Source organism: Leiobunum rupestre, chromosome 5 (assembly GCF_980474605.1).
Source record: "Leiobunum rupestre chromosome 5, qqLeiRupe1.1.hap1, whole genome shotgun sequence".
Classification (NCBI taxonomy): Eukaryota; Metazoa; Arthropoda; class Arachnida; order Opiliones; family Sclerosomatidae; genus Leiobunum; species Leiobunum rupestre.
Window position 1 is genome coordinate 23,954,216 of NC_143388.1, and position 24,486 is coordinate 23,978,701.

Consider the following 24,486-nt stretch of genomic DNA (forward strand, 5'->3'; position numbering starts at 1 on the left):
GACGACGTGAAAACAATGATATAAAATGAGAATAGTTGCAAAATTCCGTATGCAGTTGGCGCTAGTCGCGTTTGAACCCCTCCGTCTCGCGCGAGCTCACGGTCACTGACGAAACCGATTTCGCAGCTCTCCGCAACTCCTGTATACTTGTTTTATTCCTCCAAGATAAAAAGAACAGAATCAACGCAAACGTAAAACGGTATAAGACCGTTAAGCTTCACTGAACGTAGCCCATGGTATTTAATTTTAGTTAACGTATTACAGCAACCGATCGTTACAAAACCGTCAATCGGAAAGCTCTCTAAATTCGAATCTTGGGAACGGAGTTCTATATTATCTTTGGTTCTAGCTAGGAGCAACAAACACAAGGAGAACGCAGCTAGCCTTTAAACACGCTAACGCAGTGTTGTGTACAAATTTCATTGGACGAGCCTGTTTGCTGAACGTTTTATGGGCGGGGGGAAGACAATTTCCGAATTTTCCACTTCCGACGGCAGCAGGCGCTAAAGCGTCTAACCAATGAAAAATGTACGCAAGAAAATGCACGATTTTTAACGGGTTGCGTTCTCCTTGTGTGGGGTGCTGTGTTTGTTGCTCCTAGGTTCTAGCTGCTTTAAAAAAAACAAGTCGTATTGCTTGTTAGCAGACGATTTTTGAATTAGTTTATACTCCCAACGACCGGAGCTACAACCAGGGTTGGGCATAAGGATATTTTTTTAGTAGTCAGCCTGACTAGTAGGGGTAAAAATGGGGGTATAAAGACAATATATACAGCCAACATTTTGCTTTACCCGTCAGAATTAAAATAGGAGTTTATTATCACTTAAGTTACATGATGTTATTTTTTTTTAAAAAATGGGAATGGTGAATTTATGATACGCCATATTCGCCATTATTTATGAATATTTAGGTAAATTTGTCAAATTGACTAGTGGGCCCCCAGATTTCGTTTAATTTTAGTTGTCAGAGCATTTATTTTAGTAGTCAAATGCCGTGACAAGTGCCTTATGTCCAACCCTGGTTACAACTCCAGACCTTCCACGTCCGAGTTAGGAAAAATGCCTTTTCAAATTTGGAATCTATCCGATAATTTATTTTCAGTAACTTCCGCTTGAAGTATTTATATCCAATGATTCTTGGTCTTTATCTCTTTCGTTGTTTATTCGTAACGCACAATTTATACAAATTCACGTAGGCCTAATAGTCGTTGTTTGTATACAGATCTTTCAAACAAATCTGGTGGTAAGCGTATACACAGATCCACTATAATGGTATAGTTATTAGAAGTCTTAAGAGAATTTTCAGTGGAAAAATAAATAAAATTTTTAACAAGAAAAATAAGACTCCGAATATGAAACTTAACGTGGAGACGGAAGTAACTACGATCAGGCACAGAACGTAAAATCCAATTTTCAATAAGCACATTGAGTCTATTTGATTCATTGTACTACTTTCATCGACGTAAGGCTTCTCTTTAAAGTAATTCTCATTACTACGCTCGGACCCGTCTAGAGTTTCCAAAACCTGCGAAGAAATGAAAACTGTCAACCTGTAGGAAAGAATGTATTTGGGTACCCAAGAATCAAAGCGTAAGTTCGTCCGATTTTTAAACATAAAACATAAACATAGATGGCGACCGTCTACTCAAAAGAGGGGCACGAAAAATTAAAAGCAGAGGAACTTTAGCTACGAAGTATGTCAGTGTGGAGATCTCTACCTTCCCTATTAGACTATATTAAAAGGTGGCTAAAAACGCCGACCCACCATGAAAAATTAGAATTTATATTAGTCCAAGAGCCCATGACAAAATAAGCATGTGATAAGGTACACGATGGGTCAAAGTATTTTTTTATTAGGTTAGTGATTTGTAACAAAGAACTGTTTGTCTTACGGGTCAAAGTGGGGGCTTTCCGGAAATACGAACCACGTGACGTCACTTCCGGTGACCTTGATAATTTATATGACCTGATATTGGTATCATTCGATTGGTCTCAACGCGCTCTTATCAAATATCGCAAAATTAACCTTCAAATCTGAACCAAACGGCGTATAAGACTAAAAAAGTAATTTTGTCTTATACATGTAAATTTGGGAGGGGCTCGAAATTAGTTTTTTAGTCTTATACGCCGTTTGGTTCGGATTTGAAGGTTAATTTTGCGATATTTAGTAAGAGCACGTTGAGACCAATTGAATGATACCAATATCAGGTCATATCAATTTTCAAGGTTACCGGAAGTGACGTCACGTGGTTCGTATTTCCGGAAAGCCCCCATTTTGACCCGTAAGACAAACAGTTCTTTGTTACAAATCACTAACCTAATTAAAAAATACTTTAACCCATCGTGTACCTTATCACATGCTTATTTTGTCATGGGCTCTTGGACTATATGAAAGACCAATAAGAAACTGCTATTTCGTTACACCTAGGAGCAACAAACACAACACCCCACACAAGGAGAACGCAACCCGTCAAAAGTCCTGGATTTTCTTGTGTATGTTTTTCATTGGCTAGACGCTTTAGCGCCTGCTGCCGTCGGAAGGGAAAAATTCGGAAATTGTCTTCGCCCCCGCCCGTAAAACATTCAGCGTAAAGGCTCGGGACGCTCGTCCAATGAAATTCGTACACAACCCTTCGTTAGCGTGTTTAAAGGCTAGCTGCGTTCTCCTTGTGTTTGTTGCTCCTAGGTTACACCTCGTCTGAAACGCAGACGATTTCAAACCGGAAACAGAAAACTACGCAAGACAGGAAATTCTTCTGCATACAAATTCAAATATAATTTTAATATAGGCGTATTCTTGGTACAGGTTCATCAGGTACACTCTTTTAGGAAGTCGGCCATTTCATTACAGGCCTAATTTAAAATAGTACAGGCAAGGGCGCCTGCACGTGCTCATCAGCTCGAGACGTCGCGTGCATTTGACCGCGTGAAGCGGCCTTGCATGCACTATTTGAAATCAGACCTGTAATAAAATGGCAGCTCTCACAAATAAGGATATAAAAGAGTGTAAAGCGTAAGTTTATACCGAGGGGTAAGTCACTCTCGGATGACCTGTACACCGAGTTCGCGTACTTAGTACTGTTAAAGGTACAGATTTTAAAGAGTTCACGAACTCTTATTGGCACAGTCAGAGGTACGACAGTGTACACCGAGTTCGCGGAGTGACCAGCCCCTCGGTTTATACATGAATGTATACATTTCAACCACGACTATCTCACTGCCTTAAATTCGGCGACAGTCGCTAGGATGGGAGGGGCTTCGTTGTTATGATGTTGATTGTTTTGATGCGTAACGTTTGATGGTTGAAACGTGGCTATTTATAAGGAGGACCAACAACGCCTTGTGGTTTTGAAAGGTAATTATTAGAAATGCGTTGCTACCGCCTTCTACCCGTCCTAATGATCCTCATAGAAACGAGCGTGGTTCACAGCGGAGCGTTTTGCTCGCGCCGTGCTAAGCTAAGGCTGCGTTCAGTAACTCCAACGGAGTATCTGAAAATTATTTTCGTTGAGACCGTTGCTATCATGACGTAGAATCTTGTTGGACGCATTTTACGATTATTGTAAATTTTTTTAAATATCGTCCGCAGCTAGCCTACTCCGTGCTGCGACGTCACGTGACCGTTGAGCAACGGAAAAACCTGCTAAAAAAACGATAACTTCGTTGCTCAACGGACGGGCAACATGACGTCAAACCGGAAGTCAAAAAACAAAACCGCTGACCGTTGACCTCAGCGCTGAGCTTTTTTTGAGTTACTGAACGCAGCCTAAGTTCGGCTCATATTCCACATTAAGCCTTGTCACCTAACTCGTTTGCTCTTTTTTTAACAGTCTATATACGTAATTTTACCAGGAACTAGACCAGTTTCCCGGATAACATGGCAAATTCTCTAAGATTTTCAGTGTAATAACGTAATTAATTAACGAACTCCCGATTAGTTAAGTCTTGCATTCGACGTAGTTAAGCCAAATGAATACATATTTAGTTTCTTTTTCCCGATTTCAGTGCTGACGGTTATTAGTTAAATTTGAAAAAGTGCGAGGACAGACGAAATTACAATGCGCCATCTCGCTATCTTCCGTATAAAATAATTTTGACACCACCACTAGTCACAATTTTAAGAAATGGCCTGAGTTGGCTCTCATTTTCATTCCTCCATGTTTTTACTTACAGAAAAAGTTACATAATTTCTAAAAGTGTGACAGTTTCTATAGGCTTCGTGCGTAGTTTAAACTTTGGTCAGAAGTATATCCGCCAACCGACTGAGTTTTAAATCTAATATTTGAAAACTGTCTGCTCATTCAAATTCTCTCGATATAAAATCTGAACGTTTCAGTTAAAGAACATTCATATTCAAAAGTCGTCTGCTATTTATTCACACATTTAGTTAACGGGTATTAAAGTAGATGGTGCTATCTTTTCTAAGCTTGAAGCATATACTTTACATTGCTAAAGATTTACTGCCATCGAGATAGAGCTCGTGGAAGGCTAGACTAAGATGGTCGAGGCACTCAGTTTGTTTGTTTATTGACGTTCTGCATTAAAAAGTAGATAGATGGCGCTAGCGTTTCAGTTCTGTGGCAAAAAAATCAATAAGCATGATGGCCTTCTCCGGAGTTTGCCCATGTCCGGAGCATGCTTAGCTCTTGAAGCTCGCACCATACCTCTACTTGGAATGCTTATCCTGCCGTATAGCGTATGGTAAGGTAAAAAATCCTCTTTACGCGCGCTCCCCTCTCACGTTGTTGTTTGTTAAGTTAACATAGTGACGTCAAAAAAAGCGCCAGCCACATCGAGACGAAATTCTGCCGCGATAAGCATTCCAGGTAGAAGTATGGATTCCTGCTAAGAGCCATTTCTACGATGACATTTTTGTTGCATTTGAAACCAGTCAGGCCTATTATATACGTAGGTGCCTGGTGATCGAGTAGTATTTTTCTAGCTAAATGCGCTTATCATTTTGTTTATGACGTCAATTCTACGTCACTCCACGCAGCTTTTGGTAAATATTTCGACTCACTGACACACTTATGGAAAGTTATTAAAGGCTTATCATGGACCAAGAATCTAAGGGGACTCGCGGTTTCCGATATTTTGACACGGTAGGCGTGGCCTAAATCACAAGGCTTACTGAGGTACATCAGCCGCTTTGAAGCGCCTCAAGAATTTTGTTCAACTATCACTACGCTCGAGGCCTAGTCGGGGCTTAGGCGACAGTACGTGCGATAAAGTTAGGTTGGGCTTAGAAATGAAATGAATTCCAGTGAATTTAATAACAAAACTTCAGCCATATGCGGCTTACTGGTTATTTTTACTTAACACAATGGTTAATTACCATTACTTAAACTTTTAAAGAACCAATTTCAAAAATAAAAGGTCTAAAACTTACTAAGCCTAATTATTTAACCGACAAAAACGGCGCCATTTTTTTAATATTGAACGTGAACGCTCCAACTTCTCTACGAAACTACGTCGGAAATCGACTTCAGTGACGCCAAGTTTGTCCAGTATTAACGCGTGATTTTTTAAGCCTGAACAGTGAGTCCCCTTAGATTCTTGGTCCATGGGCTTATTGTATAGTTATTCCGTACGCTTCTCACCTCATAGGAGTCACTGTGTAATAGCCGTTTCCCCAAAATGGTCAACTTCCATTTTAAACTGGCAGTGATTGTTAGTGTTTTTTTCGATGGTAGGCGACTTAAATCAAGTCCAAACTCAACAAATAACTTTGATTTGTTTGAGGGATTGAAATAATTTGGCATTCCTTCGTTGTAAATAACCATTTTCCGAGAAAGATCTATATCTTCTTTGATACGAACTGTTAAGGGAAAAAAACAAGTTGACCACCGATAGTGACATTGTAGCAGGGTTATTATACTTTAAGGAGGTTGGACTACAAAGTTATATCAGCGATAGAAACGCGTGTCCCACCGTAAGTCAGACTTTATCTCTACTCCCCCCCCCCCTGGGTGAAGGAGAGATATTGTACATTTATTTGTAACCAGCGCCCTCTATTGTAGATAAATAGCACGTTTTTGGCATTGTTTAATTATTAAAATAATTTTAATAATATTTATTATTATTTAATTAGAAAATAAATATTTATTTAAAATTGTGGATATCTTTATTTAATATAATTACCAAAGTTAATATATAGGTAACATAGATGGCGCTTCCTTGCAATAACGATAAAAGAGGGAGTCTGACTTACGGGTGCCAAGCAAAAGCTTCTGTTATCTAACCTCCTTAAGGTTAACAACCTTGCTAATAGTAGAGATGAATCTTACGAGGCGGAACTTTAAATCTGAGGCACCTATGATCGAGACTATGCAGGTGGTAGTATCCACCATTCTTGGCGGTATTAATTGGTAGTTTGATTTTCGTCATTAAATCGTTACCAACCATCCAAAACTGAGAGTGAGGTCGTGGAGTGACCACGAACACTAAATCGCCTGGTAAATAATCTGGTTGTTCATTGCCAGCGCCCATAAATGTCAACTTCTGTCCGGGTAGAGTACCTGCGGATGGGAAACACCAAAATAAAATTTATGACACTTTTAACAGGAATACACTTTGTCACCTTTTTTTATTCGAACTTTGATCGAGATAGTTTCTTTCCAAGTTCTACTTCCGGAACACATATTACAGCGGGGGTTCCCCACTACAAGAACCATCGAATCAAAAACACTCAAAGCGAAAGAGTATCATCAAAAGTGACATAATTACAAGAAGTGTGTCAATGATAGGGTTTTAGCTATCTTTTTATTCGCTAATAGATCTTTATATAAAATCGCATTCAACTGCCTTGTACCCCACCGAACACTGCTGCCAGAACTTTGATGACAGCTTAGGCAGTATAACTAAGAACATGTTGTAAGTCCAGTCGCGGTAGCACGAACTCTATATTGGACTTTGATGGGGATTTTATGGAAGCACCTATTGAAATTAAATCAATGTTACCTGAGAAAACGGAAGCGTTTGCCTTTTAACATTAATAAAATCGAAATCTTCATTATCTGATCATAGATGGCCTTAATCTTCCATTTTTTAAAGGGGCAATTTTGAAATAAGAGCCCCCCACAGATCAAACATTATCTCGCAACTTACGGACTTTGCACTTAAGCTCGTACAGAAAAATTATCGTGTTAATTTTCGTAGAAAATTTTGCAGTTTTCTGTCCAATCGTTAATTCTTAGGTAGCGTCCATAAATTACGTGAGGCGTTTAGTGGAGGGATTGGGTCGAGCTGAATCTCACCCAATCTCACGTGGAGGAGAGGGGGGGGGGGGGTTTCGGCAAATATCACGTAATTTTTTTTCCGCAAGAAAAAGTGTAAAATTGCGATAAAACTGGATGAAATTTTAGTAGTTCCTTAATACTTAAAATTTAAGTATTTTATTGTTCGATTTTCTCACTGTGATTCTAGACTACGTTCTGTCTAAAATACTAGTCTTAACTAGTCTTAAATATAACTAATTAAGCAAATTATGTTTTTTTAAATAAATCCAACGCAATCAAACACAGATTAACGTATTTACGCTAAAAATACGCATTTTGAAAAATCTCACGTGATATTAGGGGTCGAGCCAAATATCACGACATCTCACCAAGGCGAAGGCGGGGGCGAAAAATCGCCAAAATCGCCTCACGTAATTAATGGACACTCCCTTTTTTACAAGCCCTTCCAAGCTCTTCGTATTAGTGACAAACAATACATTTCACCTAACTTTAATCTAATAATATTTCACATAGAACACTTTATTTAGCGGAGGCCGAAAAATCCCCACCTTGTTAGTGGTCGAAGGTAATGTATCTATAGGAAATATTCTTCTGAAAGCTATTCACGTCATCACAGAAGGTAACCCGCCCTCTGGTGAAAGTTCACATCGTACGAAAATCACGTACTCTCTCAGTAAACATTTGTTTCAAACTTATCGAAAAACTTTATAGACTTACGGTTATATGTTACACGACCCACCTAGATGTAAGCCTAGTTGTAAGCTTAATATTTAATTGCTTTTTAATTTCTTTTTCTTTAATTTTTCTTATTTCAAAGAGAAGATTTTTATAAATAAAAGTTTCAATTTCGCAGATTCCGTCAAAAATGTATTTATTTATATTTAGGGATAATTAATTATTTTGGGACGATTTTTAGCACCCCACACAATGAGAACGCAACCCGTCAAAAGTCGTGCATTTTCTTGTGTACAATTTTCATTGGTTAGACACATTATCGCCTGCTGCCGTCAGAAGGGGAACATTCGTAAATTGTCTCCCCCCCCCCGCCCGTAAAACATTCAGCATAAAGGCTCATCCAATGAAATTTGTACACAACTCTGTGTTAGCTTGTTTAAAGGCTATCTGAGTTCTCCTTGCGTTTGTTGCTCCTAGCTCTAACAGTCAACTCCTTCCCCCGATACAAAATCCACTGAGCCAGGTTTCTCATTGGTTCCCTAGTACTGACGTTTTCCGGCGATTGAAGCGCACGAGGGTGACGTTTTCCTCCCCCCTTCTCTCTCGTTACAAGCGGAAATAAATATATTCTTATGATGTTTGGGACGTAGTGAATTGAAAAAGTAGCGCCCGGAGAGAAGGTTTTTGGAAGCTAACTGAATTATTTAATTGTAGTCACTTGAACACAACCATTTCGCCATCTATCTACGTCATAAGACGAAACAAAGGACCAGAGAGTGAGAATATAGTCCATTCCACTCCAGTGTTCTCTGTCCACTATCGAACCATTCAGCATGGAAGAAGTAGAGAAGGAACGGCGGCCAGAATAGGAAAGCCTGTACCGAAAATGTTGTTGTCTTCCCTCATTTCAACCCCCTTTCGGATAGGGCACTCCGTCCTTAATGCGCATTATTCGACGAGCACTACGTCACGAGGCGGACTCTGGCGGAGTCTAGTCAGTTGTCAATTACAATGTATATTCCGCGTGTTTGTGTTGAGCTTAACAAGGCCTAATTTATTTACATTTTTTAAAAATAGTTTTAAGTTTAGCTTATGAATAATTATGTACAATGGTATATATATTATATTATATTTATTTGTTTGGTCATCTACTGCGTACTGTTTTTAAAATTTTAAGGCTTAGGTAGGCAGGGCAAATTAAATTGCTGATGTAACTTTTAATTATAATGGTTATTATATATATATATATATATATATATATATATAAATTAACTTTAAATCAGCAATTTATGTATATTAAATAATATAATTAAATTGCTGATTTAACTTTTAATTATAATGGTTATTATATATATATATATATATATATATATATATATATATATATATCAGCAATTTAATTTGCCCTAACCTACCTAAGCCTTACACATGAAAAAATATCCGTTAAAATTTTAAAAACAGTACGCAGTAGATGACCAAACAAATAAGTTGTACTAAAGAGCATTGAATACGGACATTCAGACCAATAACATAAGGTATAATGCGCGTGAGGGTTGCGCAAACGAAACTTGATGCCGGGTAAAAGTATGGGGGGAATGACCAAAAAGGGGAATTTCTAAAGCTTTTTGCGACAGGTTTTTAAACGTGACGCCGCCGTTCCTTCTCTACTTCTTCCATGCATTCGGTAAATCTTTAGCATTGAAAAGTATACGAACTGACACACTTTTATTATGTTACTTTTGGTACCTTGTTAAAAATGTACCAGCAATAAAGACGCATAACGGACAAGCCCTCATCCTTGTGACCTTGCATATTAATTCCGCACCGCAATACAGGTCCTCAAGATCCACTTCTAAATTATATAGCATATCTTCGAACTTCTTGTTAGGAACGTCGAAGTTAAACCTACTAAAATCTTCGTTGGCATTATTATCAAATTGATCGGACTCAAAGTTTTCGAACGACCCATCGTTGCTAGTATTTCCGTTGATCGCTTCAATTATAATTCTATAAGCCTTGGATATTTCTTTAAACTGCAAGTTAAGCGCTTTTCGTACGAATAATCTTTACGAAGTTATTAAATTTAAAATTTCCATACCTTTTCGCCTCCTTCAGGGTTTTTATCAGGGTGGTACTTCATGGCTAATTTTCGGTAGGCTTTCGTTAACTCCGAAGGGTCGCATCCCGGACGGACCCCCAAAATGTCGTAATAATGGGCCAACATATTAAATTTTACGAGTATTTTCGGTGTTTAGACCTACTTAAGCAGTCATCCAATTTTATCTTTTGGAATGTTATCAGCAAAATTTGCCGGTACCCAAGGAGCGTTTATCAGCGATTCGTGGAAGGCAGACACGGGCAAAGCGGTAGCTAGCCTAGATGGCGCACTCGTCGAGAAAATATAATTTCTGGGTTCACTATGAAGAAACCCCAAAACGAGTTTAGTCTTAGTCCACAATCAACATATTTCAGAATATCGTGAGAATGAGAAAATGCTAACGTGTCTCCCCAACGTTTGCTTACAAAACACGTTTTGAATTTTTAGGGTACTGATCTAGAAACACAACTTGAATAGTAAACAAAAATCTTAAAATAAGTTGAGCGGATAAGAAAATTTCATAGAAATACTTCAATTTGTGATAAAAGCTTGAAACTTTTCAAATATGTACTACTAAAATTGAAGATCATTTTTAATATGTGTGATTTCACAATATTTCAATTATATCTCGGTTTTAAAAGTAACGCTTTATTTCTAAAAAAATCACAGAAAGTGAAAACTATTTTCGAACTATCTTTCTCATTGACGTACAGTACATTAATAAACATTTGTGTCAAACTTTTTTCGCCATTTTTCCCATTTCAATGAGAAGATTTTTGTAAATTCCGAAACCATGTGATCGTACCTGAGTGTTTTCCCCTGTTACTAACTAGGAGAAACAGCACCCCACACAAGGAGAACGCAACCCGTCAAAAGTCGTGCATTTTCTTGCGTACATTTTTCATTGGTTAGACGATTTAGCGCCTGCTGCCGTCGGAAGGGTAAAATTAGGAAATTGTTCAGCGTAAAGGCTTCTCCAATGAAATTTGTACACAACACTATGTTAGCGTGTTTAAAGGCAAGCTGCGTTCTCCTTGTGTTTGTTACTAAGAACCTATTTACGCAAGGAAGAACTTGGGACTGCAGCTTATAGCTTCGGTGATATGTTGTTATATCGACGCCCCGCCCTATTTCAGGGTTCTTCTTGATTTTAAGTCTAGGGCGCCATCTCTTGAACGGAGCGCGTGACCTTTTTCATTAGTATTATTATTTTAATTATGTTATTTTAATAAATAAGTTATATTTTATAATATTTATATATCACATACAAATTAATTTAATAATTTAATTTATGATTTCATAGTTCAACGTAATTTTACTCATTATTAATTAATATTACATAAAGAACTCACAAATTGTCAGTTACAGAATTTTCCAAAAGTATGTTTAGAAATAGAAATAAATGTTGAAAATTTTGTATTTGTGAAAGTTGCCATTATTAATACTTTCGATTCCGCTCACTAGATGACGCCATCTGACTCTTTCAAAAATAAATACTTTTCGCTTGTTCTGAAACAAAAGAAGGAGTACACCTTTTTACGCTAAATTAAACTATTCGCTTGTAATTTATTATTCATCAATCCCATTTCATTTAAAAAAAAATAACATCATGTAACTCAAGTGATAATAATTTCCTATTTTAATTCTGACGGGTAAAGCAAAATGTTGGCTATCCTTATTGTTTTTATACCCCCATTTTTGCCCCCACTAGTCAGTGACTCTTATTCACCTACTCCGAATTCATAGAACAAGCGAAATATATCCACCAATGAGGTAGAATATGAACTAGAATAAAGTACGAGCGATTGACGCGCAGCGCCTCTAGGGGCGAGCTCGCGCGTAACTGGGTTAAAAATTAACTACAATTCCCGTTGACGCTTATGTAAATGTAGCGATGATTTAAAGTAAATTAACAAATCGTTTTTCGAAAAAATATTTGATTAACATTTTTCCATAATAAATGAATATAAAAGAAACCAAAAAAAAGCCTTTAAGAAATATTTTATCGTTTTATTTTCGAAATAGGCGGGCTCAAAGTTCACGCGTATGCCTAGATAAACATCTAGGGAGAGAGCGGTGATTGCCGGTGAATTTTAAATACTTCTATCTTGTACAACATAGATTAATATTTTATAGAAATTAGATGACAATTAAAATTAAATTACTTACATTAATAGTCTTAGTCGATAATTCAAAATAACGGTCAAAACGCCGCCGATCAGTTTAGTAAAATATTTTCGGCGGCTTAATCGTTGGCCATTTTCGGTGTGGAGATACGGGTCAGGAAGGCAGGCAAGGCTGCCAGATTTTGATAGACCGAAAACGGCCAACTCTCTCAAATGTTTTCGTTTTCAAAACGACAATTTTGCGGCGTAGCTATCGACTACGACTATTGTTATATCGTAGACTTTTTAGTCACCGACGTCTCTGGTATGCATTGCCCTTGAACTACTGAGCTGTCTTCGTTCACTGTTTCCCTAACGTTCAATATACGATTGCCTACCAATTACCAAAAGAGCTTGACCATAGAAAAATAAGTTCATTTATCGACAAAAATCCCACGTATTTCGTTATTTGTTTCGTATTACAATTAGCGTTCGCCATCATTTAACAATAGTAATCGGGTTTTCCGTTTCAAAATACGCGGTAGATTAAACCGAGGCTTAAAGCCTGGTTTTCGCTGGGCTAAAAAACAGCGGAATTGGCTTTCCGCGCCGTTTGCGGAAAAATATTTTCCGCAAAATTTTACGGAAAGCTCGCGATATTCCGCGAACAAGCGCGGAATGGAAGTTCTATTTTTCCGAATTTTTAAAACGCAACGCAATGTGCTAACCAATCAGTGTAGATCGTGCGTTGATGTCACTAGCTCACTACTCTCGGTTTGATTCAATTTGTTAGGCCTAAAAAGCGACGCGTTTAGTTTATAAACATTGTTATTGTAATTTAGTCAGTTTGTCACGATGACTTCTAAACAAAAAAGAATGAATGGTAGTCAACAGGAGTTATTCATAGAAGAGGTTCGCGCTTATCCTTTTTTATATGACAAAGCAAATAGATGGTTTAAAAACAATGAAATGAATGAAAATCGGTGGAGCTATCTATGGCGTCCATTTTAATTCTGTGAGTCAGTAAAGATACAATTTTCAGCGCATGCGCTATCGAAACCGCCAAATTACAAACCGCTTGAAAAAATCCCCAGTGAAAACCAGGTGCGGAAAAGCCTTGGAAAATCCACCGGAAATATTTTTGCGTAAAACAATTATGGCCGTTTTTTAGCCCAGTGAAAACCAGGCTTTAGACTGGGCAAGATTCACCGCGTTAAAATTTTCACCTACTTTGAAGATACATTGTGAACGAACCAATAGATGAAAAGTTATGAAACTAGCTTTTGAATAAACCTTGAAACTTATTTCAAGTCATATTTATAATTCACTAATGACAAAATTCGCGAAAAGTATTAATATCGTTCCGAATTACAACCTACTTTCTAAAATATCATTTTGCTTTCTAATACGCGCGTTGACAACGCAAACTTTACCTAGACGAGCAGCTGTTCGATTATCTACATGGCGCGTTAAAAATATTATTTTTGAATGTTATAAAGCGATAAATGATTTTTCAAGACGATTTTATACTACATTTAAGTTCATATAAACGGGACAAATTGTTTGCGGAATATTTGTTATATAATTTGGTAGGTTAATTACCGCCAATTTTACATTAATTTCAATGGAGCGGGGAAAAAACTTTTATCCAAGTTACGCGCGAGTTCGCCACGAGAGGCGCTGCGTGTCATCTTCGATTGAAACCGACAAAGCCTATTATCACGGCCAACTTTGATTACGCGCTGTTCGGGCTACAGCGGCCGACACATTCGTCGAAATTCCGCGAGCAAGGATTTTCTACCTATAAACTGTACTATAACGTGTAGGAGTTCAGTTTTTATATTGGCTTCAATGTAAAAACGGAAGTAGTTTACATCTGCCCCAATACTAGTTTTGGGTGACTTAGGGTACGCGACGATGGATTAATAGTTGTAGACTAAACTAAGGCTTGTTTCAATAGAAAACAGGGTATTTAAATACGGAGCAGCTACAAAAGAGCGAGAAATGGCTTGTTTCAATAGAAAACAGAGTAATTAAATACGGAATAACTACAAAATAAACAATTTTTTTATTACAATGAAAAACAGGGAATGTGCATTCGGAGAAGCTACAAAGGGCCAATGATGGCTGGTTTCAATGGAAAACAAGGTAATTAATTACGAATCCGCTACAAAGAACCAGAAATTGCTAACCCTAACCTAACCTAACCTTAACCTAACAAGCATTGAAACAAGCCATTTCTCGCTCTTTTGTAGCTGCTACGTATATAATCAATATGAACATCAATATTCTAGTCTACAACTATTAATACAATCGTCGCGAACCCTACGTAACCCAAAACTAGTTTTGGGGCAGATGTAAACTATAGTCAATAAAATAAACAAATATTACTATAGATCAAACATAAAACCACGTCTTCATCAGTTCTACGTCAACCAAAATTAGTATTGGGGCAGAAGTAAACTACAGCCGTAAAAACTATTCTAAAAATAATAATCCGCTAGGGGCGCTCACGTCATACACATCTTTTGCTCATAGGTTAACCATAGAAATCTCATAGGTAACTAGAATGCTGCCGTGTAACTGGCAAATGGACCAAACGCCGTGGCAGACGATAGCCAGATCTCAGCAAATCAGAGCTCAAAGAGTGGTTCTGCCAAGAATTTTATGTCACCAATGAGAATGACGTCACCTAGCTCCCGCGATATTAGCGGAACCAAGGAGGATTATTATCCTCCTTGGCGGAACCACTCTACGGCCTCTCATTGGCTGATGGTTCAAAACCGACTGGTGACAAGCTCGGCCGTAGGCGGCAGCATTCTAGTTACCTATGAGGTTAACACAGAAACGTCAACGAATGAGATGGCCGCTGTAGCGCGAGAGATCAAAGTTGGCCGTGCTATTACAAACAAATCTGGGATTCGTGGGACACGTTTTATTTGAGCAAGGAGCATAGGAAGGGAGGCGAAGTAGGAGGGATGAACGCGCCAGCATCCTTGTAAGAAGCTTAGCGCGCGCTCGGCGGGAAAATTTCGGAAAAACGGCGGCAAGATTGCGGCCGCTACGCTACGTGTTGCCGCCATTTTTCCGAAATTTTCCCGCCAAGTTCGCGCTAAACTTCTTACAAGGATGCTGGCGCGTTCATCCCTCCTACTTCGCCTCCCTTCCTATCCTCCTTGATTTGAGTAGGATAATTAGGCTTAAATTTCAACTTTATCCAATCGTGTTGGCGCCATCTGTTTCTATAAGCTGACAATTTTGCAAAATATATAAAAGTTTAGTTTTCCAATAACACGATAGATGGCGCCAACACGATTTGATTAAGTTCATTTCCTAGGCCTAACTCTCCAACTCAACAAATACTGTCCCGTGAAACGGTAGGTCCTGGAAGGCGGATATGAATCTCTTATTTATTCTACCTCATTGGTATCCACATAATATGTTCAGCCGGATGCACTGATTGCAGTCGCTTTTAGTGGCACTTGCTAGCGGACACATCGACTGCATCGTACAGCTACAACCTCAACACAAATCGAATTAACTTCAGACCTCTTCTCACGTAACAAAAGAGGCAAAACCAGGACAGCAAATACTGAATTCCGAATACGTTGGGTACCCAAACGTGGTAATGGAACCAATACCAGGACAGAAAGAAGTCCATAATCCAAAAGACGGGTCGTAACGCCAACCCAACTAAGTTCCAACTAAACTTGAGAGTCTTGTAAATGGCCACTATGAACCGTTTGACTGTCCTCATTATAAACCAGAAGAACACATTGATGTAAAAGAGGACGGTTTTGATGTGGCGGACGGCACTCGTGTCTCTGGCGGGTCCGTGAAAGACATAAGGTATCTCTTTAAAATTACCGCTTCTTTTGAAATTTTTCCTGGCTTCGACGCTGTCGAAGACTTCCAAGGTCTACAAAATAGGTCAATAACTTATAATATTGTCAATACCAGAAGTATATAACGCATCTCTTAGAAAGAAGTATCCATTTCCCTATATTTCTAATGTATTTATTACCCAAAGTGACATAATTACCAAACGTGTGCCAATAGAAACGTTTTTAAAATGAATATTGGGGAGGGAATGAAGTTCAAAAGTAGAAATAGTCTAACCTGGTGAGAGCTTCGAGAACTAAAGATGCACCGTAGAAGGCGCTATCAGGCTTATTGATTTTTTGCTACTCGACGGAAAAGCTACCACCATCTATGTAAGTTTTAATACAAAACAAGAAAGAACAAACATACGTTTCAGAAACGCATTATCGACCATTTTTGACTTTTTGAGTTTGAATGCTCCTCATACTAATTTTAGGGCGCTGATTCTAAATTTGAAGTCCGTTTTTTTTCTATCTGGTATAGTTTCCGAGGTGTGAAAATGCAAAAACGCATTTAAATCGAAAAGTTTCGAAAATACTCCACAGAAACGCATTAACGACCGTCGGAAATTTGCAGAAACGCTTTCTATGCAGGCTTGGAAATAAGGGGTGGTCACTGGGTCAAAGACCAGTTTATTAATTGCTCGGACCAGTTTTTTTATTCAAAAGCTAGGGGTTCACTGGTCCAGTGTCCAGTTTATTAATTCAAAATTATCTACCGTATTAATAACCAACTGGTCTACGTGATCACTTAAATAATTCAAGAGTTGGGAGCCACTGGCCAAATAGACCAGTTTAGAAATAAACCTTATTTGGAAGCCTGTTTCTATGTCGTTATTAACCAATAAGAGTCTTCATTTGGTATAATTTCGCCTGCTCTAATATCTTCAGCTGCATTCCCAGAGTAACAGTCACAATGGCCGTTACTCAGTATTATTATACCCTATAATGCGAGTTTTAGCCAAATATAAACGCATTATGTCAAATTAAATTGAGATTTACTTGATTTTGGCGATAGTCGTATTTAGATTGCGGACTAAAAGAACCCCCCAACAACTAGTTTTCAGTTACCTAAATACTTTAGTATTGTTATTTTTCATAAGAATTACAAAAATCGATTTATCTCGAAATGCCATTTTTGGAGATACTGTGTTTCTGAAACGTAGGGCAGCCTAGACTAGCCTTGTATGAGGTCTATTTCGCCAGCATTATTCAGTTACTTCAGTAATCATTTTTCTCGCTAGAGACGCTTATCTTGCTCTGACAAATAATTCGCGTTGCTTTGTTGCATTAGCTAACCAAATTTTAAAAAGCAGACAAATTTATACAGTAGGCTACAATTGAAATCAATTCAGATGTGTTGTGTAAAACCTTTCAAGTGCAGTAATATAGTAAAATTGGTAAGCGATTTTTTTGAAAAAACAGCAAAAAAGTTAAATTTTTTCGATACAGAGTAAGTGAAGAATTTTCGTATAAAAGAGTTAAATAAATTCCAAATTTCCAACGGCTTACCAGCCTCGGAAGGTTTCTGAATTTGGGGGTAGGAAGAAAGGGAACATTTCGAGACATCATGGCTGCCAGTCTCAGCGCTTCGAGACTTCATTTGTCACTGAGGTTATTTTTACCGTTTTTCGCGTCTAGGATGATTCATTTCAATTAATAATTTACGTTTTAATTAAACGAATACAAGTTATACCTAAATTTACGGTTAAACGATCATTTTGTCAAGCTTTTATTTCCAAAATATAACGGTCAGTTAGATGGCGCCACGTGCTCCATGAGGAAATATGATTAAGTTATTTGTTTCTCAGTGATAGGCAAAAATCAGTTTCTGCGCATGCTCAAATACCAACCAATCCGGTGTTCCCTCCCTAGCTAGCATGCAGTTTTCAAGTAGCAGTGACCGTTAAAAAATACAACCCCATTTATTTTAACGTCTATAGAGTTACTGTAGTAGTATCGCTCTGTAGCTTTGGGCTATGGCCGCCATTTTGAGGGCAGTTTTTTATCTATAGGAAAAACATGGGTGCCATCGACATACGTCACGCCGATATTACTCTATTACACCGGGGAAAATGGTTCGAGGTATAACTTCACCCATAGGCAATTGGCACTTGAGAAAAAGATTCTTGTGCTACTTTCTATGGTTTAGATAGATACTTCTCTCGTAAGAGATGTTATATACTTCTGGCAATAATCATTACGAAAATTATAAGATATATTTTACACGCATTTTGTTTTCGTCAAAATCCAGCTCCAGTGGTAGAAAATTAAGAAGTCTATTCTTCAATTTGACGTGAGTTTTTTTTTCGAAACCCGGTGGCAAATCGAGACCGAATTCGACCAACAAATTCCCTTTCGTCGAAGGTTCGAAATAGTCGGGCATCCCTTCGCCGTAGACCACTCTGGTTCCGGACACGTTTAGCCCATCAGCGGTCATTACTGGAATTTGCCAAAGGTCAACGTGTAACCCTCCTACACCAAGAATGTATTCAGGATCGAGAAGATAATATTTATGCAGCACCTTGTTCATCTTGTGATCGCCAGAAGAAAAACCACGCCCACCAACTCTTCGGTAAATGGGTAAGTGGGTACCCTAGATTCGAATACAGAGAGCTTAACGATTGACAGTTTTGTAACGAAGTGATCACCCACTTCCAGGAAGCTAACTCCGAAAAATCGTCCTCCAAAGGTTAATAATAATAATCAGCTAGGCTAATACACTTGGCACCACCTTAGTCCTAAGTCATCAAGCGACTTTTGAAGCCTTTAATTCAGGTGGCCGGGCTACAATGCGTAAGAGGGTGGTGGCAAGCCCTACATGCCACGCGAGCCAGCAGCCCCCTACACTAACTGCTGTATTGGGCTATCTATTAGTTATTTACCATGGTAACTATGGATATTAGTTTCTAGGAATGAGTGAATGCTATGGCAGTGATTTCGAATCTAGGGTACGAGCTGTGTATATTATCCTATTATCTTCGTTCTCTGTATACATTCCTGGTCACTGTGATTCGAGTCTTTGAAACTTACGAGATTTGATTTTGAAGCGTAGCCATCTATGGTCTAAGGTTTCCAAAAGTAACACGCCACCGTTCATGGCGGTATTTATGGGAAGGTTAATTTGAGCCACCAAATCTTGACCTTCCAGCTGGAAACGACGGTGTGGAAAAGTCGATACCACGAAGACCAAGTCCCCAGGGAGGTAATTAGGATATTCGTTACCCTGACCGATGAGCCGTATCTTCTGGCCGGTAAAGGTTCCTGCGTAAAAGCCAAAACTAGAAGTATGTATGAAAAAGTACGTATCTCCTTATACAGCTAATGTTATTCACCGGATAACGATGATTTTTTAACATACGCCATATAGTGATTTTCTAAAACCGGGCTGCCCAAATTCCCAATTTAATTGAAGGTTGTGAATGTCATTTACAAAAAAAATGCCCATTTTGGCATCCTTGCTCTCAAACCATAGACGCTTCAATAAATCATCCTCCAAGGAATAATTATAAAAATAATAATAATCAGCTAGGCTAATACCCTTGGCACCACCTTAGGCCTAAGTCATCAAGCGACTTTTGAAGTCATTAATTCCGGTGGCCGGGTTACGACGCGTAGGGGGGTGGTGGCAAGCCTTTGAAGCCACACGAGCCAACAGCTCCCTACACTAACTATTAACGTTAACTTGAATAAGTTTTTATGGAAGGAAAAACGATATACTGATTTTCTAATACCATTGCGTCGGTAAAGTATGGTTTGTCAATAGGTAAATATCCCTACGCGGTAATTTTTATATTGTACATGTTTCATTTTAATGGCCTAAATGGATACTTTTCTCGTACGATATATGTTATACTCTTCAGCTTTAAATTAAAGGTATCATGCATTTATTTTAAATAATTCTACCTGGCCAGGTTACAATGCGTAGGAGAAGCAGTAATATTTCCGAGAGCCAGGACCTGCAAGTCACTGTTTATATAGTGCTTGTTATAATAATGAAAATTTTTCACCTTAAGCGTTCCCTTTTAACCAGGTAGCTTTTTTTGATATATTAAGGCTTGGCAAAAACACGACGTTCTGTTTACAGGTGAAATGTTTCCATTATTTAAACAAGCACTATATAAACAATACATTGTGGGTCCTGGCTCTCGGAAATATTACTTCTTGGCGATTTCCTTGATTCATTTAAGCGCCTATTACATTGGGAAAATATTAGTTTAGTCTATAATATTGTTCCATAAGTTTCTCACTTTGGGGAATATTTTACTGCGAGCTTGTAACGGAGTGACGTCATCACAAGAAGAAAATCTCCCCCCAGCGAGGCGCTGTCAAAGGCTACGTGTGACGCGTTTGTAAAACGGCGACGAAGCCCGTAATGCAGTGTGTCTCGTGAATAGCTCTCAGTAAAACATTTGCATGTGAAGAATAAGAAGTGTCACACTTATGTAATAATATTATACACTTATTGTTATACTAAGATATATTTTACCAAGAACATATTTGTACTTAGAGATAATGACTACGTGGAGACGATGTTTTAGCGTTGCTCCCAATTCACCACATGATCAAAGAAATTAAGTAGAAATTATATGATCATAGGCCTTTCTATAAAGAAATATTGGCCTTCTTGTTTAGATGTATCGGACGCGTAACTCGTGACGTAGCAGTGACGTTTCACTATGATAGCCAATAGACGCTAGCATCTAGGAGCAACAAACACAAGGAGAACGCAGCTAGCCTTTAAACACGCTAACGAAGGGTTGTGTACGAATTTCATTGGACGAGCGACACGAGCCTTTACGATGAACGTTTTACGGGCGGGGGGGGGGGGGAAGACAATTTCCGAATTTTCCCCTTCCGACGGCCAATGAAAAACGTACACAAGAAAATCCACGACTTTTGACTTGTTGCGTTCTCCTTGTGTGGGGTGTTGTGTTTGTTGCTCCTAGCTAGCATAAACTCTATATATGTCTTATTCAACTTGTTAAAAAGTTCAAAGCGCGTCTTGATATATTAGCGTAAATGAGCTCGAGCGATTTCCCTCGTGCTCCCTGAAAAAAAAAATGCGCGAGCCTTTTACTCCTAAATATTAAAAAGCGCGTGGAACATTTTAACAAGTTGAACAAGACACGAATTAAAATTCGACGAGTCGCCCTTTTTATAAAGATCTAACCTTCAAAACTGAACTGAACTCCTACGTATCTCGTGATACATTGAAACAAGTTCGGCAAGCGTAATGACTTTATAGAAAGGCTTATTCGACCAGGATGTCTCAACATCTAAAAATGCTTACCTTTCTTAATGTCAACTTTAATTTGTTTGATAACCGTGCGTTTCCCAGTGCCGGAACAAATTTTGCAATTGGGGTTCGGAGCTGCGGAAGACATTTTATTACATCCACCATATCTTCAAAAATATTTTTAGCGTGGGGCTGATCACTCCCAGTAATCGGTGTACAAGCCTGTACTAAAGTTATTACGTAACACATCACGGATTTAGCATTACGCCATAATCTGTAGTGTAGGAAATTATATATGTATACACTAGGAATGTCTAAGGAAGACTATTATCACGTTGACCAGCCTAAAATTTATACTTATATCCTGGTGTACTTCTATTCCAAGTGTCACAAAGTGTATACGTATGTAAGTCCTCTGAGGGGGTAGTCACCTGGGTTGGACATAAGGCACTAGTCACGGAATTTGACTACTAAAATAAATGCTATGACTTCTAAACTTAATCTAAATCTGGCGGCTCACTAGTCAATTTGAATAGTGAAAAATTAACCTAAATATTCATAAATAATAGCGAATATGGCGTATCATAAATTCATCATTCATCAATCCCATTTTATTTAAAAAAATCACATAATGTAACTCAAGTGATAACTCCTATTTTAATTCTGTCGGGTAAAGTAAAATGTTGGCTGTCCTCCTTGTTTTTATACCCCCATTTTGACCCCCACTAGTTAGTGACTACCAAAATAAATTAATATAGGAGGCTCACTAGTCAGGACGAATACTAAAAAAAATATCCTGCTAGTCAATCGTAAAATCTGTGTACACATGATAACCGATTATTGAAAATCATTCCTTGATTTCCACTAGTTTCTCAGTGATTTCCAGTGATTTTCTTAAGTGATTTCCCGTGATTACCTACGTTTTGGTTCCCTGATAACTAAAGTGACTACCCCCTCGAATCATGACCAATTCTCCAGACTCATTCGCAGGACGGTGCCAGTGGATCCAAAGACATTCTTAGCGAATAGGCTTTGAGCTTAGGAAATATAGCGCCATCTGCCTTAATATTCGTCAACTAAATATGGGAAGAAATAGCAGATGACATTTGAATTTCGGTTGTGCAGAGATAATTTTGAACGAGCAGACAGCTTTCATATATTCAATTTAGAACTCGGTCGGTAGGCGGCGATACTTATGACCAAAATTTAAACTACGCACGAAGCCTATAAGTTTTACCAAAAGCGACATAAAACCCAAAAAGTGTGTCAGTACGGTATAATGTTGCGTAGTAAAACGAGGGAATGGGAGTCATCAAAAATTTTCCCCACTTCAGCGACTACGAGTGACCAGTGGCGCCGATAGCTTTTTTTTCCTAATGGGGGACGAAGCTCATTAATAAACTTGTAATGCGGCTGCTGGCAACACTTTCTTGCTACGGATGCTTAAAAGTAAACGGCCTTCAAAATCGCCCCCATTGTTTTTCCCAATGGGGGTTTCGGCCCCGCCGCCCCCATGGGATCGGCGCCACTGCGAGTGACATCGAAAGTAAATTTTTGAGATAAAGTCTAATACTATCGCCTCGACCTGCGACATCTTATTTGAAGGATAACAAATTCTTGGCTTTGCTGATGCCTTCACCCTCGCCACTTTTCAGGAACATTAAGTGTATCGATGTACTCCGCCACGGTAAAAATAGTTCGCTTTAAAATACGCGGATATTAAACTTTCGCTCGCGATAATTTGATAATTTATTTTCCAAAATAAAGTAGATATATGATTGAACCTAAAATACGACATTTTAAAAACAATAATACGACTTCTTAAAATAGATACACATGTAACTTAAATCAGTGCTTTTAGACTGATATCGCGCTAGCCACAAATTTATGTCATGTGGAGTATATTACAAGAAAACGAATATTTAAACGGATTTAAAACTTAAAAAGGTAAGAATTTTAAATGACATTAAAATTAGACTTTTTTCGTGGTTTTTAATTAGTTGACATTCAATCAGGGGCGTAGGAACCGGGAGGGGTAGGGGTGGCAATGCCCCTCCCAAGAATTTTGCTGGGAGGGGCATATTGCCCCCTCCAACCTTTAAGTCAGTTGAAATCTTCAAATGGCTCAAATTATCATTTTAAAAGCATATACAGTTTATAGGACCTCAACTGTGTTTAAATTTCAGTCTTTTCCCGCCAATTTACATAGTAGTAACAAGTACACATGCATTCGGAGAAGCTACACTCCATTAAAAATTAAAAACCATTATCCAGACCCCTTTTCGTTTATCTTTGCCCCCTCCAACTTCTAGAACGTTCCTACGACCCTGCATTCAATTCTATAGCCAGAAAGGGAACATTTTATTTGCTTTCATAAAAAATGACTAGCCAAGGGTTAAGTATTGAAGCATTGTTGAAGAATTATGAAGATGATTTTTTCGAACGGGATGTAACCTATAAAGCTATTTGCGAGTCGTTGTTGATGGATTGAGGTCTTTAGCAAATACTAGATAAACTATGCTTAAAATACAACAGAGGATGGAAACATAACACCTAAAATTTCGGTTTGGGTTTGTTTACTGACTGAAGCCTTTGCTCTCATTTCAAATTCATCCCTCAAATAAAAATTACACTGTGTATATTGAACTTTCGGGGCGTTTAAAACTGCAATCGGCGGCAAAGGTTGCTTACGTGGCATTTTTATTCACTGTATTAAACTAATCACTTAATTAAAATCTTTAAACGAGGTCCAAACAAACCGAGCGAGAAGTAAAATACTAGGCTAGCGTTTCTGTAACAGAAGCGGACGATTCGAGACGTCGAAAACGAGGACCGAAACAATGTATCCCAAAATTCCCCAGAATGCACTACTTTTTACGATAAAATATGTCGAATAAAGTACTTTTCTATTGGTGGAAAAAAACACGTGATCGATAGCTCTTTAAAAAGGATAGTAAAAACGCGAACAAGTAAAGAGACCAAGAAGTGGGGGAGATAACTAAGCTTTAATGGGGTCAAGCATGGTGGAAGGTAAAATCTGAAGGCACTATTAGCCTTTATCTCAATATTTACTTTTGGTGACACGTGCGTTTTAGAACGCATGTTTATACCACGGCGGATATATATTAATCCAAGTGATATTGTTATATCAAATGTTTAAAGTATAAAAGTATTTCGTTTACTTAACTAGTCATAAAAGGAGAGGATGTAAATATTTAAAATAACGAAAAAATTAGCAGTTTATAGCTTTG

General features: G+C 38.2%; 2 protein-coding genes across 4 annotated transcripts in view; both read right to left on the reverse strand.

The window, feature by feature from the left end:
* Nucleotides 1-24,486, reverse strand: part of LOC149943873 (uncharacterized) — a 46,292-nt gene that overhangs the window by 16,780 nt on the left and 5,026 nt on the right. Inside the window, exons 3-7 of one of the 3 annotated variants that reach the window (XR_016481092.1) lie at nt 21,290-21,370; nt 19,030-19,260; nt 18,224-18,438; nt 15,535-16,034; nt 10,856-11,519 (exon numbers count right to left, since the gene is read on the reverse strand). Coding sequence is in view for 1 of the 3 variants with exons in the window: in XM_090176777.1 (XP_090032903.1) it covers nt 15,630-16,034; nt 18,224-18,438; nt 19,030-19,260; nt 21,290-21,370 (932 nt within the window). In the remaining 2 variants the exon portion in view is untranslated. Of the gene's footprint in view, nt 1-10,663; nt 11,520-15,347; nt 16,035-18,223; nt 18,439-19,029; nt 19,261-21,289; nt 21,371-24,486 lie in introns of those variants that run through there. The other 2 variants (XR_016481091.1, XM_090176777.1) reach the window with 2 other exon arrangements.
* On the reverse strand, nt 1,127-10,218 carry LOC149943876 (dnaJ homolog subfamily A member 4-like). The gene is made up of 6 exons (XM_090176778.1): nt 10,011-10,218; nt 9,675-9,945; nt 6,580-6,660; nt 6,287-6,517; nt 5,600-5,817; nt 1,127-1,524 (listed from the first exon to the last, which is right to left on the reverse strand). Exons 1-6 carry the CDS (start codon nt 10,134-10,136, stop codon nt 1,264-1,266), a joined length of 1,188 nt encoding a protein of 395 aa, XP_090032904.1. The 5' UTR covers nt 10,137-10,218; the 3' UTR covers nt 1,127-1,263.

Excerpts from the sequence above, each read along its gene's own strand:
- LOC149943876 (XM_090176778.1), bottom strand. The coding sequence starts at position 10,136 with ATGTTGGCCCATTATTACGACATTTTGGGGGTCCGTCCGGGATGCGAC. Across the intron at positions 9,946-10,010 it reads ACCCTGAAGGAGGCGAAAAG|TTTAAAGAAATATCCAAGGC; the intron begins GTATGGAAATTT and ends CTTAACTTGCAG. Across the intron at positions 6,661-9,674 it reads GTTATGCGTCTTTATTGCTG|TGGGGAACCCCCGCTGTAAT; the intron begins GTACATTTTTAA and ends TGGTTCTTGTAG.